General features: G+C 36.8%; 1 protein-coding gene across 2 annotated transcripts; it reads right to left on the reverse strand.

Moving 5' to 3' along the window:
* Positions 1-650: 650 nt before the first annotated feature.
* On the reverse strand, positions 651-10860 carry anxa13 (annexin A13). Of its 2 annotated transcripts, none has more exons than XM_084103455.1 (11): positions 10736-10860; positions 8624-8699; positions 8371-8465; positions 8117-8287; positions 7927-7960; positions 6745-6824; positions 6433-6501; positions 5399-5500; positions 4492-4567; positions 3674-3786; positions 651-1740 (listed from the first exon to the last, which is right to left on the reverse strand). In XM_084103455.1, the coding sequence occupies exons 1-11, from the start codon at positions 10748-10750 to the stop codon at positions 1621-1623; spliced, it is 951 nt and encodes a 316-aa protein (XP_083959581.1). In that variant the 5' UTR covers positions 10751-10860; the 3' UTR covers positions 651-1620. The 2 variants fall into 2 exon arrangements, with proteins under 2 accessions (XP_083959581.1, XP_083959582.1); XM_084103456.1 differs by having other exon boundaries at positions 8117-8284; positions 10736-10858.
* Between the last annotated feature and the right edge of the window lie 4797 nt (positions 10861-15657).

Raw genomic sequence — 15657 nt, forward strand, 5'->3', positions numbered from 1 at the left:
CGTCTTTTTATAGGATAAACACATTATCACTTGCGATTTGTTATGCATATTTTGTAGCGTTTTTTTTTTTTTTTTTTTGTGAAATCCCAAAATTCACATAAAATAGGTGGATGGCAACAGTGACAGAACTGTTATGTGACAGGAATACAGTACAGACACACAAACAGCAATTGTTTTTGTGCTAAGTCCTTAAAGAAATACTTCAATGACATTCTTGAATAAATTTAGAATATGTGTGGATCTTATTTCAGCAAATGTCCTCTCTACATCTCTCCTCAGCCTGTGTTACAGCCTTACACAGCTCACTCAGGTCGGTTGTCGAAGTGGAGTGTGGTCCACTTCTCATGTTTATGTTCCCTTCCCTCGCTCACTTTGATTGTGTGTCATTGCTTCGGTTGCTCGAGAGAAACACGTATCCAGTAATCAAGCAATCATAAGCAACTGTGATTGGGCCATCTCAACCATCGGTGAGAAGAGCAACATATACCACGTGACAACTCCTCTTACGTGATAGGACACTGGCAGGTGCTGCTAAATAATAGCAAGGTCTAACAGACGTTTAATAAAACATATATACATATAAATAAATAAAGAGAAAATTATAGATTAATAATGCTAGCTCTCCAGTAACTTTGCAAGATACTCCGGTGTACTTTGAACAGCTTTTTTTTATTCAGTTGCATGAAATACAATTGTGTTAATACAGAAGATAGTCCAAGATCCATCTCATGTGGTTTATTCAAACTTAGTTTAATTTAATAGTCATGTCTCAAATATTAAGCTCTACATTTACTGAATGACAGGGGGTAGCACAACTCAATTCTTGTGTTAAAGATATATTAAAATATAATGTAATATTCCATCTAAATGATATAAATACTTTAGTCTTATGTTAGTTACATTAATGATCAGGTGAATAAAACAGTCACTTCAATAATGCAGATATTTTTACCACAGGTTGACATATTAGCTGCATAGAAGTCTCATACATTATTATGCTGACCAAAAATGTTACATTGTAATTGCAGAGTTTCTCTGCATGCTTCATGAAGTCATACACACATATTCAGAATTCACATTGTCATGCACATTTTGAAATGGCCAGTAAAACAGTGAGGTTTTTGTATGGCAAAATACTGGCATGAAAATGATCTGACGACTGCTATTCGACAGTAAATAAAATTGCTGGTCTTGCATCATTTGTGTTCTTACTTCTCAACTCATAATTATCATAATGTAGGCTAACAAAGTTATCTTCTAATCCTTGAAACCACAAGACTCCACTTGAACAAATCCAACTGGCCAATTTAGTTTCACGAACAAGGAACGTCACAGAAAACTGGACACAAATCCATGTCTGTTTATGAGGACAGCTGCATTGGACTTTTGAGTGGTGCTATGTATATTCATAATTTATACAGGCATATATATTTGCACTGTGTAGTAAAATATTAATATTAAAGATATTGTATTTGGTTTTTGTCCCTTTAAACTTAGCTATATAAAAAATGTGTTTGTAGACTGTAAGACAGAAAACTAGTCATGTTAGTTTGCCTTGATTGGGACTATAATGAAAGCTTCCTTGGTCCATGTTGCGCACTGGGTCTGAATGTGCGTCTCTCAGTGAAGGATGGCCAGCAGGAGACGCTTGAAATCTCCACCACACTCCGAGCTGATGGCCTCTTTCAGAGACACATCATATTTCTCCAGGTACATGTCTTTGATGGTCTCCAGATCAATCTACTCAAGCAGAAGAGTGTCCATTACAGTACAATGTACTTCATGCTAAATATCAATGTCTATGATCAGAATAGCATATTATACGAATTATAGCGTTTGCTATATACTGTATGCAAATGCATGCATGAAATATCTGGAATACAATACCATTCAAAAGTTTGTTTTCTTTGAAAGAAAATATTACTTTTATTCAGCAAGGATGCATTCAATTGATCAAAAGTGCCAGTAAAGACAATGGACCCTATTATACACCAGGCACAATGCGGCGCCAGGCAAGTGTCCTTTGCTAGTTTCAGCCTGACGCAGTTTTCATTTTCACATCCTTTGCCATGTTGTTTAAATAGCAAATGCATTTGCACCCATTTGTTCGCTCATTGGCTTGCTGGTCTGAAAACGAGGTGTGTTCAGGCGCATTGTTGGCGCGTTGCTATTTTGAGGCAACTGAAATAGACTGCGCCATTGACCAACTGAAACCTGGTCTAAAGTCAATGGCACAATATATTTTTATTATTATTTAGAGCCCGTTAGTAATGTGCGCCTATAAGCGGATCCACAACACGTGTACTCTCTGCTTATTACACATACATGGACGCGTAGCAGTACACAAACATGCCAAATATTAAAAATAAAAGGATTACAATGTAAAAGATTAATATTGTGTCCATGAAGATATGGTGGAATCCGGCTTGTCCCATAAATGGTCTGCTTGCGCACTTTAACCTCGCGCACGAGCAGATCTGTTTCCTCACTAGAGAAGCGTTCAGTCTTTCTGCTTGCAAATTTCGCCATGTAAATAGCGAATCCGCCATGGCGCGAGCACAACTGGCTTTTAAAGGGAATGGGAGATGAGACTCTGATTGGTTTATTGCACGTTACGCCTAAAACACACCCATTACTCATTAAGAGAATAGGGACAACCCTTAAAGACCATGCGCCGAGTGCACCGACCAGTAGTCCCGTCATTAAACTAGCAAAAATGGATTCAGACATGCCCTAAGTGTACTTGCGCCATGCGCTTAGATCGTTAAAATAGGGCCCATAATGTTCCACAGCAAAGCAGCATATTAAAATGATTTCTGAAGGATCAGAAGACTGGAGTAATTATGCAGAAAATTCTGCTTTGCATCACAGGAATAAATCACATTTTTAAATGGATTAAAATAGAAAACAGTTATTTTAAATTGAAATAATATTTCACAAAATATTTTTTTTTCTGTATTTTTGATCAAATAAAGGCAGCCTTTGCTGAGCATATGACACTTCTTTAAAGAAAAACATTTAAAAAATCCTACCGATCCCAAATTTTTGAATGGTAGTGCAATATCATTCATGACTGTTAATATTCCAAAGTTAGGAATATCAATACTTGATTTAAAAATACTGGATTTAAAATGCGTACCACTGTTTGAAATATTTACTGCATGCTCTTTCACATGCTACTTTCTAAAAATGTAAGCATTTAATAAATGCTGTGCAGAGTGCAGTACACAACACTCTAGTATTCCATTCTGAACACACCCAAAATGACTAGTAATACTGATAGAAGGCCCGTTCACACCAACAACAATAACTTTAAGGATAGCAAAAATACAGTTCTAAAAATCATTCTAAATATAACAGAATAGCAGAGTCCACACCACAACTTTAACAATAATGGCACAGAAACAATATAACGATAATTTAAATCACTTTCAGAATGATTTTTTTTTTTTTCCGCTGATGAATGATAAAATCAATGACAGCCAATCAGAATTCATCCTGCATTGAGCATTTAAAGTGACAGATGACAAAACTGCAGCATGTGCTTAGAATAAACAGAAAAATATTGTGCGTTGGTGTGGACGCATCGCTAATGTACTTATATATTTATCTTTCTTGGTGTGAATGGGCCTTAACACTACTCAGAGCATATAAAATGAGGAATGGTTTATACCTCTGAGCGACACACAATGATGCGGATGAGAGTGTCTTCATCAGTCCCGGCACCTTTCATGGCGGCGTTCAGCCTCCGGGCAAAGAATAGCTGGGGGTTCTTAGCAACCCTCACTATGGGTTAGATAGAAAGTGTTAAACAAGTGAAGAATTGCTATACAAATAATGAAAGCTGGAAACTCTAATATTGTAGTATTTTAACATAGCAGTTTGGCTTTGTTCTCATATCTCGTGTATTTGCACTTTGAAGTTGCGAAGTTCATTTTCGTTCTTCGCGTAGAGGTAAAAATAAACGTATTTACTTTGCAGTGGTATAATGTAACCGCTAAGACTGACGTGAATATGTAAATATGTGCTGCACGCTTTCCTTTCAATAACAAAATAAACAACAAAAATGACAGCGGTGAGAAAAGCATCTGATCATAGCGATGTGTAGATGTTTGCACCAGCTCTGCAATTCAGCACTCCAGTAAAGTCACGTCACATTTATTTATATATAGTCATCAAGAAGAGAAGAGATGTTGTTGCAAGAGGGAGGGGGAGTTATTTTACAAGGCCATTTGAAAAATAATGATGTGCACTGGATTAATCATTTATAATAAATTCTGCAACATTCCATTAAAAAAACAAACAATAACTGTCCATTTTGATTTCATGGTGACTGTAAGTCTCAGTCAATTGGGTGAATTTAGACACACTGCAAGCTGTAGACACTACTGGACATTGAACAACTTTTTCAAAGATTTCTATTTCAAAATCAGATGTCATGTGATTTCCTTGCTGTTCATACTACAAAAGGCCAGTGTTTACAATACAAACCAAGTGTGACATAGCAGTCCTTCAGAGTTCCAGAGGTTTCCTTATCAATTGCATCCAAAATCTCAGTTCCAGAAATCTGTTGGAGAACATGAAATACAATCTAAAAGTAATCCAGAGCTACTACAAGACAACTAAGACAACTTATTGTACTAAATTACTACTTTAGATGGATAGTTCCCCCCTTAAATAGAAATTAAGTCATCATTTACTCACCCTGGTGTTGTTCTAATGCTGTATGCCCTTCTTTCTTTTTCATACCACAATTTTTTTTTTTTAATGTCCTGCTCATGCTGGTCCATATAAGTGAATAGACAGTGAATAGCGACCAGCATCAAGCTTTGAAAAAGATGCAATATCACAGCATGATCCCATGCAACACATGTCGTATATTCTAAGTTTACTAGAAATCCCAAAAAAATATTTGTGTACTTTCTTCACTTGGTTGAATATCTCTCAGATGACAGTCAGACGGACAGTTGAATGTGAATATATTCACCTCGGAGAATAAAGTACATGGATTGTATTTTATGTTGTGATTTTATTAATCTGTATTTCTCACAACTTGTGTGCTTTTTCTGGGCGAGCCGTAGTGACTGCGGCACAAAGAGTCTGAACTGGGCGCACGTCCCGCAAAGACCAACAGCCAAGGTCAGGATTTTCGTTAAATAATACATTACATTTTGGTTGTTTTTTTTACTAAACCCTATTATATTAGCCCAGAACACTTGGAATATACTACACGTGTTGCATGGGATCATTCTATGATACTTTTGAATCTTATACTCTTGTAGTCCGGAAAAAAAGGGCAAATTGCATTAGAACAACACCAGGGTGGGTAAATGATGACCTAATTTAAATTTTAGGATGAACTATCCCTTTGAGCTCATAGAACAGAATAAAAACTCACGGCTTCATAGGCTTTGAATGTGGCCTGCAGTTGTAAGTAGTTCCTGGTGGCCAGAATGAAGCTGAAAGTTGACTCGTCTGTGCCAAAGCCGCCCTCTCCAGCCTTACAGATCATTAAAACATATATTAATAAACTGGAATAAGACTGGACACGGGACTAAATATTAATAAACTGGAATAAGACTGGACATGGACATCATTTGTTTATTTGTTTGCATGTCATTTGACCATTAACTGATATCAGAGAACTGTGAACATATAAATGTATATTAAGTGACTGAAATATTAACTGAAAATCTCAGGAGGTACGTCAAGTCAATATTTTAAGGTCTAAGGGGTTCGGGTGTCAACATTTTTTGGAAATCCCTGAGATAAACAATGAAGCAAAATATCAAATTATTAACTGCATCTAAACCATGATAAGCCTTTTAGACACAGAGAACAGCATTTAACCGACTGTGTTAAATTAAATGCATTTCATAAATGACATGCAGTTAAACATATTAATCTAAATAAGGATAAATATAATATAATAATAATAATAATAATAAAATATTATACACTACTGTTCAATACTTTAATTCAGCTAGGATGCATTAAATTGATCAAAACTGGCAGCAAAGACTTATTTATAATGTTACAAAAGATTTCTATTTTAAATAAATGCTGTTCTTTTGAACTTTCTAATCATCAAAGAATCCAGAAAAATGATTTCCACAAAAATATTAAGCAGCAGAAATCTTTTCAACATTGATAATAATCAGAAATGTTTCTTGAGCAGTAAATCAGCATATTAGTGATCCGTAAATCCATTCAAAATCACCATACAAATGCAATATTCTATAAACCTCAAATGATTTGTAACCCTTATCTGTCTCTAAAGTTATACATAACATAAGTTATGTATAAATGTTTTTAAAAAATCATGTTTTAGATGCTGTCCAACACATTTTATATTGTGTTTCCAGACGTGTGCTAGAACCAGGCTTCATGTATGAATATCTATAAAGTGAGATCATGTTGAATGTCCCCTACTTCAAACAGTGAGACGGCGTCTTGCTCTGCCAGTGCTTCGTCCACCTCGTAGCTCTCGTCTCTGTTACCCTACAAGAGAGAAAGTATTGACCGAGAGAGTGAAATCCAATCTGAGTCACGTCATTGAATCCTGCCTCCACTTATCTAATGAAAGGGGATGTGAACCACTGCCAAGCTCCTCCGCCCTATAAGGACATGAGGAAAGGGGAGGGGTACTAAACACAGGCTTAGAGTGAGCTCTTCGTGCCGCCCAGGACTGCAGTGTAGTCATTTTGTAAGATGTAAGCAACCATTTTGATTCAGAGGATTTACCTGGAGAAGAAATGTTAGTAGTCGCCTAACATCCCCACTGGTGTCTCCTTCAATGTCTGCCTCCAAATCCCTGTCATGCACTGTAGACAACAACACACAGTTGGTTTTTCATTTGATAAAACAATAGAAAAACTGTTCAAGATGAAGAAAAATATTTTTCCCACCTCAACAATCTCAACAAGTCTGTTGGATTTTTTCACCCGTTGTATTGTATTTTGATTCTTTACTAAATTATTTGAAACATCATGAATCTAAAATCTGGTCAAATCCTGGTAGAAATTTTGTAATGTCAGAAATATGAAGACAAATGTCACTGACTAGATATATTTAAAATAATGTCGGCCACTTTTTACAGGTAACATAAGACATTTGGCATTACCAGGACCCACAAATATTACACCATTGCATTATTGAACATTATATTCAACATTATAGTAGTTTAATGAAGTATTGACACTAAAACTCTGTAAACTTGAATTTTTTCTCTCGCACAGAAATTGTCACTATCCATGATACATATAGATGCATTTTTGTATTGCGATATATTGTGAAACGATATATTGTTACACCCCTAACATTTACTAATACATTTTTAAATTAAGTTTTAATTTTAATTTTATCTGTTAACCTTAGTTAATGCACTATGAACTAACATGAATGATCAAGGTACAATTGTATTGCTCAAATATTAATACATGCTGTAAAATATATATTGCATAATGCATATAGTCCATGTAAGCTAGCTAATACGTCCTTGTCAACAAACGGGACTTGCAAAGTGTTACCTATGAACTTTACATACATGTCTCTATGTTATAACTAAAGAAACACACATTTGACCTGTAATATTTTAATGTTTATATTATTTTCTTGGAATTTTGTTCTGTAGAACTTCTCAGTTCTTGTAATTCATATTAATATATTTATTTCATTTAGCACATTTTCATGGTTGAGTATTGTTTTTTATTTGTATAATAAAGTTCAGCACTGTTTTGCTTGGATTGTTATGTTTGTAAAACTATCGGTTGATTAATCAGTTATCGGCACGTACGGCTTAACTTCGTAATCAGTATCGGTGAAATCCACTCTCGGTGGACCTCTAATGAAAGGTAATATTCATACAAGCATAATATGGGCACTTATTATACAGTGTTGAAATCATCTTGGTTGAGCTGTTCTTACCGTAGGTGTAGGTCTCTCGGTAAGTGGCAATATCCTGTTGGAAAACAAAAAGTAGGAAATAACTCATTTCAATTTTTAAATCTATTTAACTGTAAACATATTAGTAACAGACAAACATTTTTCCCTGCTTTATAACAGTGACAAACACAGGAACTTGCAGAGGCTTTCAATTCAAAACAAACTGACATACAGCATTGGTAGCAGTGCACAGGATCTCCACCAGGACGTCCTCGTCGGTGCCAGCGCCCTTCATGGCCTTCCTGAGCTCTTTAACAGCAAACACGTGAGGAGGATCCAACATGGCGATGATGGCATTCTCAAAGTTACCAGTCAGCTCACTCTTCAAAACATCCACCAACTCCTTCATAGAAAACATTCTCTTTATTCTTAAAATATATATTTTTAACTATTTCTTTGACAGAAAAGTGTTTTCAGAATACTCACATCATCATATTTCTCAAAGTATGCTTGTTTGATCTCCATTCTCTGAGCTGCACATCGATTGGCTAGGATTTCTATGATGGCTTTCTCATCAGTTCCTTGAAAATTTGATAGAAAATGTCATTCAAATGTATCCATCGGTTATGAAAATAGCCTGTAAATAGCAGACTAACTATAACTGCATGTCGAATTGTAATTGCATTCTATAGACATGCTGAATGTTGAATAAAATATAAGACTGGCATAAACATCTCACCTAAACCTTTGCAGGCTTTGCGGATGGCCTTTATGTCGGCAACTACGTCGAAGTCTTCATAAGGAAAAACTGTTGGCTGTTGAATAAAACCAAAGATAATCATTTTTAATGTTCATTATATTTGCATTAGAAGGTCACATGAATGCCACTTAATTCATGTTTTAGCATTCAGCATTCAGTGAATTTGCTTACTATGACACTGGCAGTCATTATTATTGGATGAGGACATTTATATGTGCCACCAGTAATACCATTAAATATTGATAAAACATTTAAATTTAACATAAGAAGTCAGACTCCTCTTACATTAAAAAATAAATTGTCACTACTTATTATTGCTAAATAGTTTTTGGTTTATGGAAGCAAATCATTCTTGCAGCTTTCAAGAATAATGTGTTTAAAGCAAAAGTCTAAGGGGACCACTGTTAAGATACTTCAATGAAAAAAAAAAAATCTTACATATATTTTAAAGATTCAAAAGATTCTAAAATATTTATTACTGCTGCAATGATCCCAAAAAACTGTAATTATAAAATAAAAATATTATAAAATCATGGTAGCACTTAGTAATGACTAAGCTGAAAAAAAACAATACGTAAAATTTACTTTATTGTTATTTTGCAAACAATGATAAAACAGTGTAAATACAGTTGGGAAACAGTGAAAAAAGCAACCTTATTAATTTTTCATGCCCCAGTGCATGATGGGAACATCAGTATCAGAAAGTTGAGTAGGTTTTACTTAATTTTATAAGGTTGATATTTACATTTTGATTTCTACAAGCTTGAATTGAGTACTGATATAGAATTTACTTTGTTGTCGTTTTTTATTCTTGCCTGAACTAACTTATGTAATGTAGAAATTACATTTGTTTTTTTCTGTAGTATTTACTTTACCACAGAATAAATATTTAACAATATTATTGATCTGCCTGCATTGACACCATTAATGAGAACTGAACTGGATGACGACATCACAGTTTTCTCCAGAGCGGCTCTAAATGAACTAAATGAATAGGCTAACTTTTTTACAACAGAAATGAACCATCACTGAACTTACTTAATCTGGACTATGACGCTATTTTCTTCTAGATCTGCTGTACAGCAGAAACAAACTTTGTTGCATTATGTTATCACTGCAAAGCTGCTTTGAAACAATCTGTATTGTAAATAAGCGCTATATAAATAACGATGACTTGACTTGACAGAAACATTTTTATCTGTGTGTGTGTGTGCATGTGTGTGTATGTTATGCTATGGGGACCAAATGTCCCCACAAGGAAAGTAATACCAGTAAATTTTTAGCTTATGGGGACATTTTATTTTGTTTTTATATATATAAAAAAAAATCATACTAAATGAAGTGTTTTGAAAATTTAAAAATGCAGAAAGTTTTCTGTGATGGATAGTTTAAGAGGTAGGGTTAGTGTAAGGGTATGGAATATACAGTTACTTTGTACAGAATAAAAACCATTGCGTCTATGGAGAGTCCCCACAAGGATAGTGAACCAGACGTGTGTGTGTGTGTGTGTGACTGAAGAGGTTAGTGAGCTACTATTCCCCTCAGTCTCCCCCATATGAACAAAAGGCCGGCTCAGGAATGCTGAGACTGAGGAAGCGCCCTGTCCAAACTCACTGCAACCCAGACCGAGGCCCTGCACTGGCACTATGAAGAGCTCAGAGTCTCCTCCCAAAGCATTTCCTCTGACTCATTCATAACGGGATTCTAATACAGTCCTTCCCTTTACGATTTCATATAACCTTATAATCTAAATCACCGTAAGACATATTCGAAAAGTGGGAAAATAGTTTTTCAACATTTAACAGTAAAAATAATCGTGGATAATTACAGTTTACACGATAAGGGCTGTTTCCCAAAAGCATCGCGTGGCATCGCAGCCCAGATCAGACATCTTAACTGTCTTTATTCTTTTGTCACTGTATTCATTTTTCTTTCCTTCTCTTTAAAACAGATTTAAGTTGATCGATTATGCGACCAGTCCCGTATCAAACTCTGCGCTGGATGCAACACTAACACACTCTCTCTCTCTCTGTCTGTCTCTCTGTGGCGTGTGTAAAGTGTGTATTAGCAGGGAAAAAATGAAATACTCACTTGACAGTTTCCCATGGTGAGAGTTTTTGGTGTTTGATGATCAGATGATCTGACCGCTGTCCGAACTGCAGGCCACACGCGCGAGAGTGTCGGTAAGTGACGTCAGCACGCAGGGAAATAACGGGATGGATTTCAAACGTGCTCGTGAGAGGCAGCATAAACGGGTCTGGCATCTGCATTTTTGAAAACCATTACTATCATCTATACAATATTATACATGACCTCTGCATACATTATAATTATTATTTCTGACTCTGTCTAAGTATGCATTTAAATCTCCCAAATTCTGACGTTTTTTTTTCTTCTTCCAGGCAGTTATAGTTAAGAAAACATCTCATAGCAAGAATACGCGTTACCTAGACCTAAAACCACACATAGGCCTATGACAAACAGATACAACTGTTTGGAGACACGAGAACGTATATATAAACTTGCATTTCTTTAGCACATATTCTACAAATAGAAAGACTAATTAAGGGCGCCCCCTACTGAACAATAATACACATTTCAGTAACTTATTTGACAACATCAAACACGTTCAAATGCTTTATTTGTTTGTTTAGACCAAATTTACAAATGAATGCTGTAAAGTGTAGAACAGTATAAAGTAGAGATCAGCAACTTGACTGACAAGGAGAGGTTCAGTTCTCTTGCATCGATTCTCCCACACAGCTTGATAAAACACTCAAAGCATATTATCTAAATAAGAGGTTAATACTACATTTATGTTGCATGCATACGTGTTAAACTATTGAATGCATTCAAGCGGTTTTCATCACATTTGTGTCATGATGAAGAGAACAAAATCTCCATTGTTTTGCTTTATTATACCCTTTCTTTTTTGTTGAATAAGTTTAATCTACCAACAGTTATCATTATTTAATCACTAGCATCAGCATTTGTACCAGGGCTCCTGAAAATGGCATTTTTAAAAATACTATAACGAGAGAGGGTGATTTGACAAATCTGCAATAATAATTAGGCTACATATTTCACTAATAATAAAATGATAAGTCAGAAAACATCTGAACATTCACAAAACAGATTTTCAGAAGTATTCCCATTGACTTGAACTCAAAAACACATTGGATTATTGTTGGGATGTGTTTCTTTTACTTCAGTGAACAGGAAATGTGTTCCCTTTCGATATACTGTTTACTCGCATTGTCTCAGTTTTAGCTAACACTGAAAGTTCTCCTCTTTTCTCCAAATCCTAAAACCTGATTGGTTTACGTCTGAGTAACTGCACAGACAAATGGCATTTCAGTTCGTTTTCTTCACCCGTGAGGATCAATGCCCCTCATCTGGCGCGAGTGGCTTGTTCTCATTTGGTGGGTCTGAAGAACTAGACTCGAAGTCTCTGGCTGCCTCTGACTGCGAAGAGTGGGCAAACTCCGGTGATGACTCTGCCCCTCTACCGCCTAAACAGTTACGAACGGCCTCGCATGGACTCAGAGCTTTTGCCAGTCCTCACTAAAGTCTTCGAGGAACTCGGCTTGGAATGGTCGGCCCCAGAAGAGCCCACTAGACGAATGGTTCCTGCAGCCGGGGCACCACCAGCGGGCCTCTTGCCGGCGTACAGCTCCATTCTTCCTGGAGGTCCGCCAGGAACTCACCAAGACATGGCACACCCCCTACTCTGTGTGCGTCCACTCTTCTTCTTCAGCTGCTCTCTCCACGGTTGACGGAGCCGAAGAAAAGGGCTAGACGAAGCTCCGTCCAGTGGAAGAAGCTGACGCTGCGCATCTCTATTGGCCCGCCCACGGCTATCGGCTGGAAGACCAAGGCTAGCCACCCTTCCAAGCCCTGCAGGACCACGTCAGCGCTCGCTCGCAACGGATTAGGCCCTGCGTGCTACAAAAGCCCCTGCACAAGCCATTGGCCACGCTATGGCCAGCCTATTGATGTTGGAGTGGCACTTGTGGCTCAATCTCACTGAGATTAAGGGCGCCGACAGGACGGCTCTTCTTGATTCCCTCGTCTCCCTCCCTGTTCGGCTCCACGGTGGACGGCTTTGCAGAACGCTACATCGAGGCCCAGAAGTCATCGCAGGCTATGCATCACTTCTTGCCTAAAAGAACCAGCTCCACCACTGCCTCCAGTCGCTCCAAGACGGCCCGCCGACTCAGCAGCGACCCAAGCCAGCCTCAGCGCCCGTCCAGCCCCAGCCGAAAGCGGAGCCGGAAGTCAAGCCACGCCTCCGCCTGATGCCTCAGAACAGAGGAGAAAAGGGTTAAGTCCCGTCGTGGCCGGACTCAGCCTGTAGTACTTCAACCATTTGCCACTCAACTCTGGGCTTGGCAAGCCATCCCCAGAGCGTCAAGCTGTATTTTGGGGATAATAGAACGAGGTTACTGCTGGGAAAATGTACAGTGGAGAAATTTCCCATGGAACGCAGCGAGTCAGGCTTTTACAGTCGCTACTTCCTCGTCCCCAAGAAGGATGGCGGCCTCAGGCCCATCCTTGATCTGAGATGTCTGAATCGCGCCCTCATGAGACGGCCCTTCAGAATGTTAACTTTCAAACAAATCCTTGCACAAATTCGCCCCGGTGATTGGTTTATATCAGTTGATCTTCATATCCAGATAGCCCGCCATCACAGACTGTTCTTGAGGTTCGAGGGGGTGGCATACCAATATACTGTCCATCTCTTTAGCTCTGCATACTTTTACGAAGTGCGTAGACGAGGTTACTCCCGTCTGTCTCTCTCCCCTCTGAGACAGACGGGAATCCGCATACTCAACTATCTCGACAATTATCTGCTTATAGCCCAATCAGAACAGGAGCTATGCACCCACAGATCCCGGCTCCTCAGCCATCTTGAGGACCTGGGCTTCAGGGTCAACTTTGGCAAGAGCTCGCTGCTCCCTGGCCAACGAATTTCATTCCTGGGAGCAGTCTTCGACTCAAATGAAGGCTAGGCTCTAACAAGAACGCACCTTGAAAATCAGGAGCATGGCAACCTCATTCAAAGTGGGGTCTTTTCACCCCATCAAGAGATTTCAGAAGAGGCCTCATGGCAAATTCAGTGAGTAACGTTACATGAATGTAAATGATCTATGTGCGGTTTATGATGTCACATTGCTGTTTCTAGCAGTTTTTTTTTTTTTTTTTTTTTTTTTTGTGATTTATACATCCACTACATTCACATGTCCAATCAGCATCTAATTCAATTTGTTAGCTTAATTTATTTTTTTCTTTACTTTTATAGGATGCAGCCGACGGCTGTTCATATAAAAATCCCTCCCATTCTTCAATCTTTTTTTGCACAAACACCTTTTTCGTTGCATAAGGAACTGTGTTAATGATCTTAACAAAGATTTCACTAAGATGTTTGCATGCCATGAGACGTTGGAAGATTTGGTTACTAAATACCATGAGTTAAAACCAACAAAATATCAAAGTATAATGGTTATAATTTAATGTTGTGTGGACTTAGGTTATTTTGGTTACCTTACCTCATGACTAAATGTTGGTGTTTGATGTCAATAGGAAATGCACTGTACCTGTACTAACAATGTTGTTCTTTTTCCACTAGATGTCAGTACACTATAAAAGTAGTAGAATGTTTAGAAAAACATCTGGAGCAGAATTGATGAGATGTTCTGCCTTATTAAGTGTTATTAGACTTCCAGATTGATTTATAAAAGGCATATTAATTTGCATATTAACTGTCAAGTTAATATAATCCCAAATCATAGTCATTAATACACAGTCCATTTTATATTACACTGTAGGCTATTAGAAAGTTAGTTTATTATATGTAAATATAATTTACAGAAATAAATATATATGAATAGATATTTAGATATTAGTTTTGTGTACTTCAAGTATACATAGCAAAAGCAAATAGTGAAACATGCACCAAATAAATGCACGAAAGAAGCTTCCTTTTATTACATAGCCATTGTCTTCAGCCATAAATTGTGGAAAATATGAATTATATATGTTGTTACAATGCTATTCTTTGGCTTAGTGTGTGAATTTAATCAGCCCAGTGACAGCAGATGAAAATGATGTTTATATAACACCAGTGCTAATTAATGTGTGTTGTCATTGACAAATAAATAAATATACAGTTTATATATATATACACTGAAAAAAATGTTTTCATTCATCCAATTAAAAAAATGCAGGGTAATGGTTCACATCTATATTTTATAACTTGAGCCAATGAAAAATAAATAACTTGCCCTAACCAATATTTTCTATGTATTTTCTTGGCACAAAGTATATTTTTCTAGTTGAAGAAAGTCAATTAATTTAAATTTTGTTTTTGATCTAAACAAAAATATATAGATTTAATCAAAACAAAAATTCACATTTAAGAAATATGTATTAGACATTTTTTGTTTTCTCCAATCAAATAGATATAGATTTAATTATACAATTGTTTCTCATTTTTAAAAATACAAGTTAATAGAAATGAAACAAAAAGATATGGATTTAATAAAACATGTTTCCCATTAAGGAACATTTCTTAATATTTAATCTTGTCCAAAAAAGAAAAGAAAAAAAAAGACAGATAATTTTCATTACATCGATATTGATTAACTTGTTATACATTACTTCCACAAATCCAGAATTTCAGTCCTCAAGTGTCAGATTTTCAACTTCTAAGAGCTGGCAAACATGACCGTAGAAAACAACAGCCTTAACCGAGAACAATGCAGTGAATTAGGGAAATGCGACAATTTCTCAGTTTCATCACTACTAGAAATGCAGCTGTAGTCAGTATCTCACTATCTCTGTCCTCATTGTATTTTATGATGATGATTAAGTATTTAATTATATCCAACTGTAAAAAAAAAACATTTTTGAAAAGTCAGAAATGGGAATGGAAGTACAGAGTTGTTGCTATGCACCGTCCCATTTCGTCTCATTGGTGTAAACTGGCAGCTTTCAGAACGCTGCAACGCGTA

The sequence above is a fragment of the Abramis brama genome (assembly GCF_963993115.1).
Source record: "Abramis brama genome assembly, chromosome: 24".
Classification (NCBI taxonomy): Eukaryota; Metazoa; Chordata; class Actinopteri; order Cypriniformes; family Leuciscidae; genus Abramis; species Abramis brama.

Bases quoted from the DNA above. Each gene is read 5' to 3' on its own strand.
- anxa13 (XM_084103455.1), bottom strand. The intron at 8,466-8,623 runs GTGAGATGTTTA...CAAATTTTCAAG, and splicing joins CAAAGCCTGCAAAGGTTTAG to GAACTGATGAGAAAGCCATC. The intron at 6,502-6,744 runs GTAAATCCTCTG...TCTCTCTTGTAG, and splicing joins TACTAACATTTCTTCTCCAG to GGTAACAGAGACGAGAGCTA.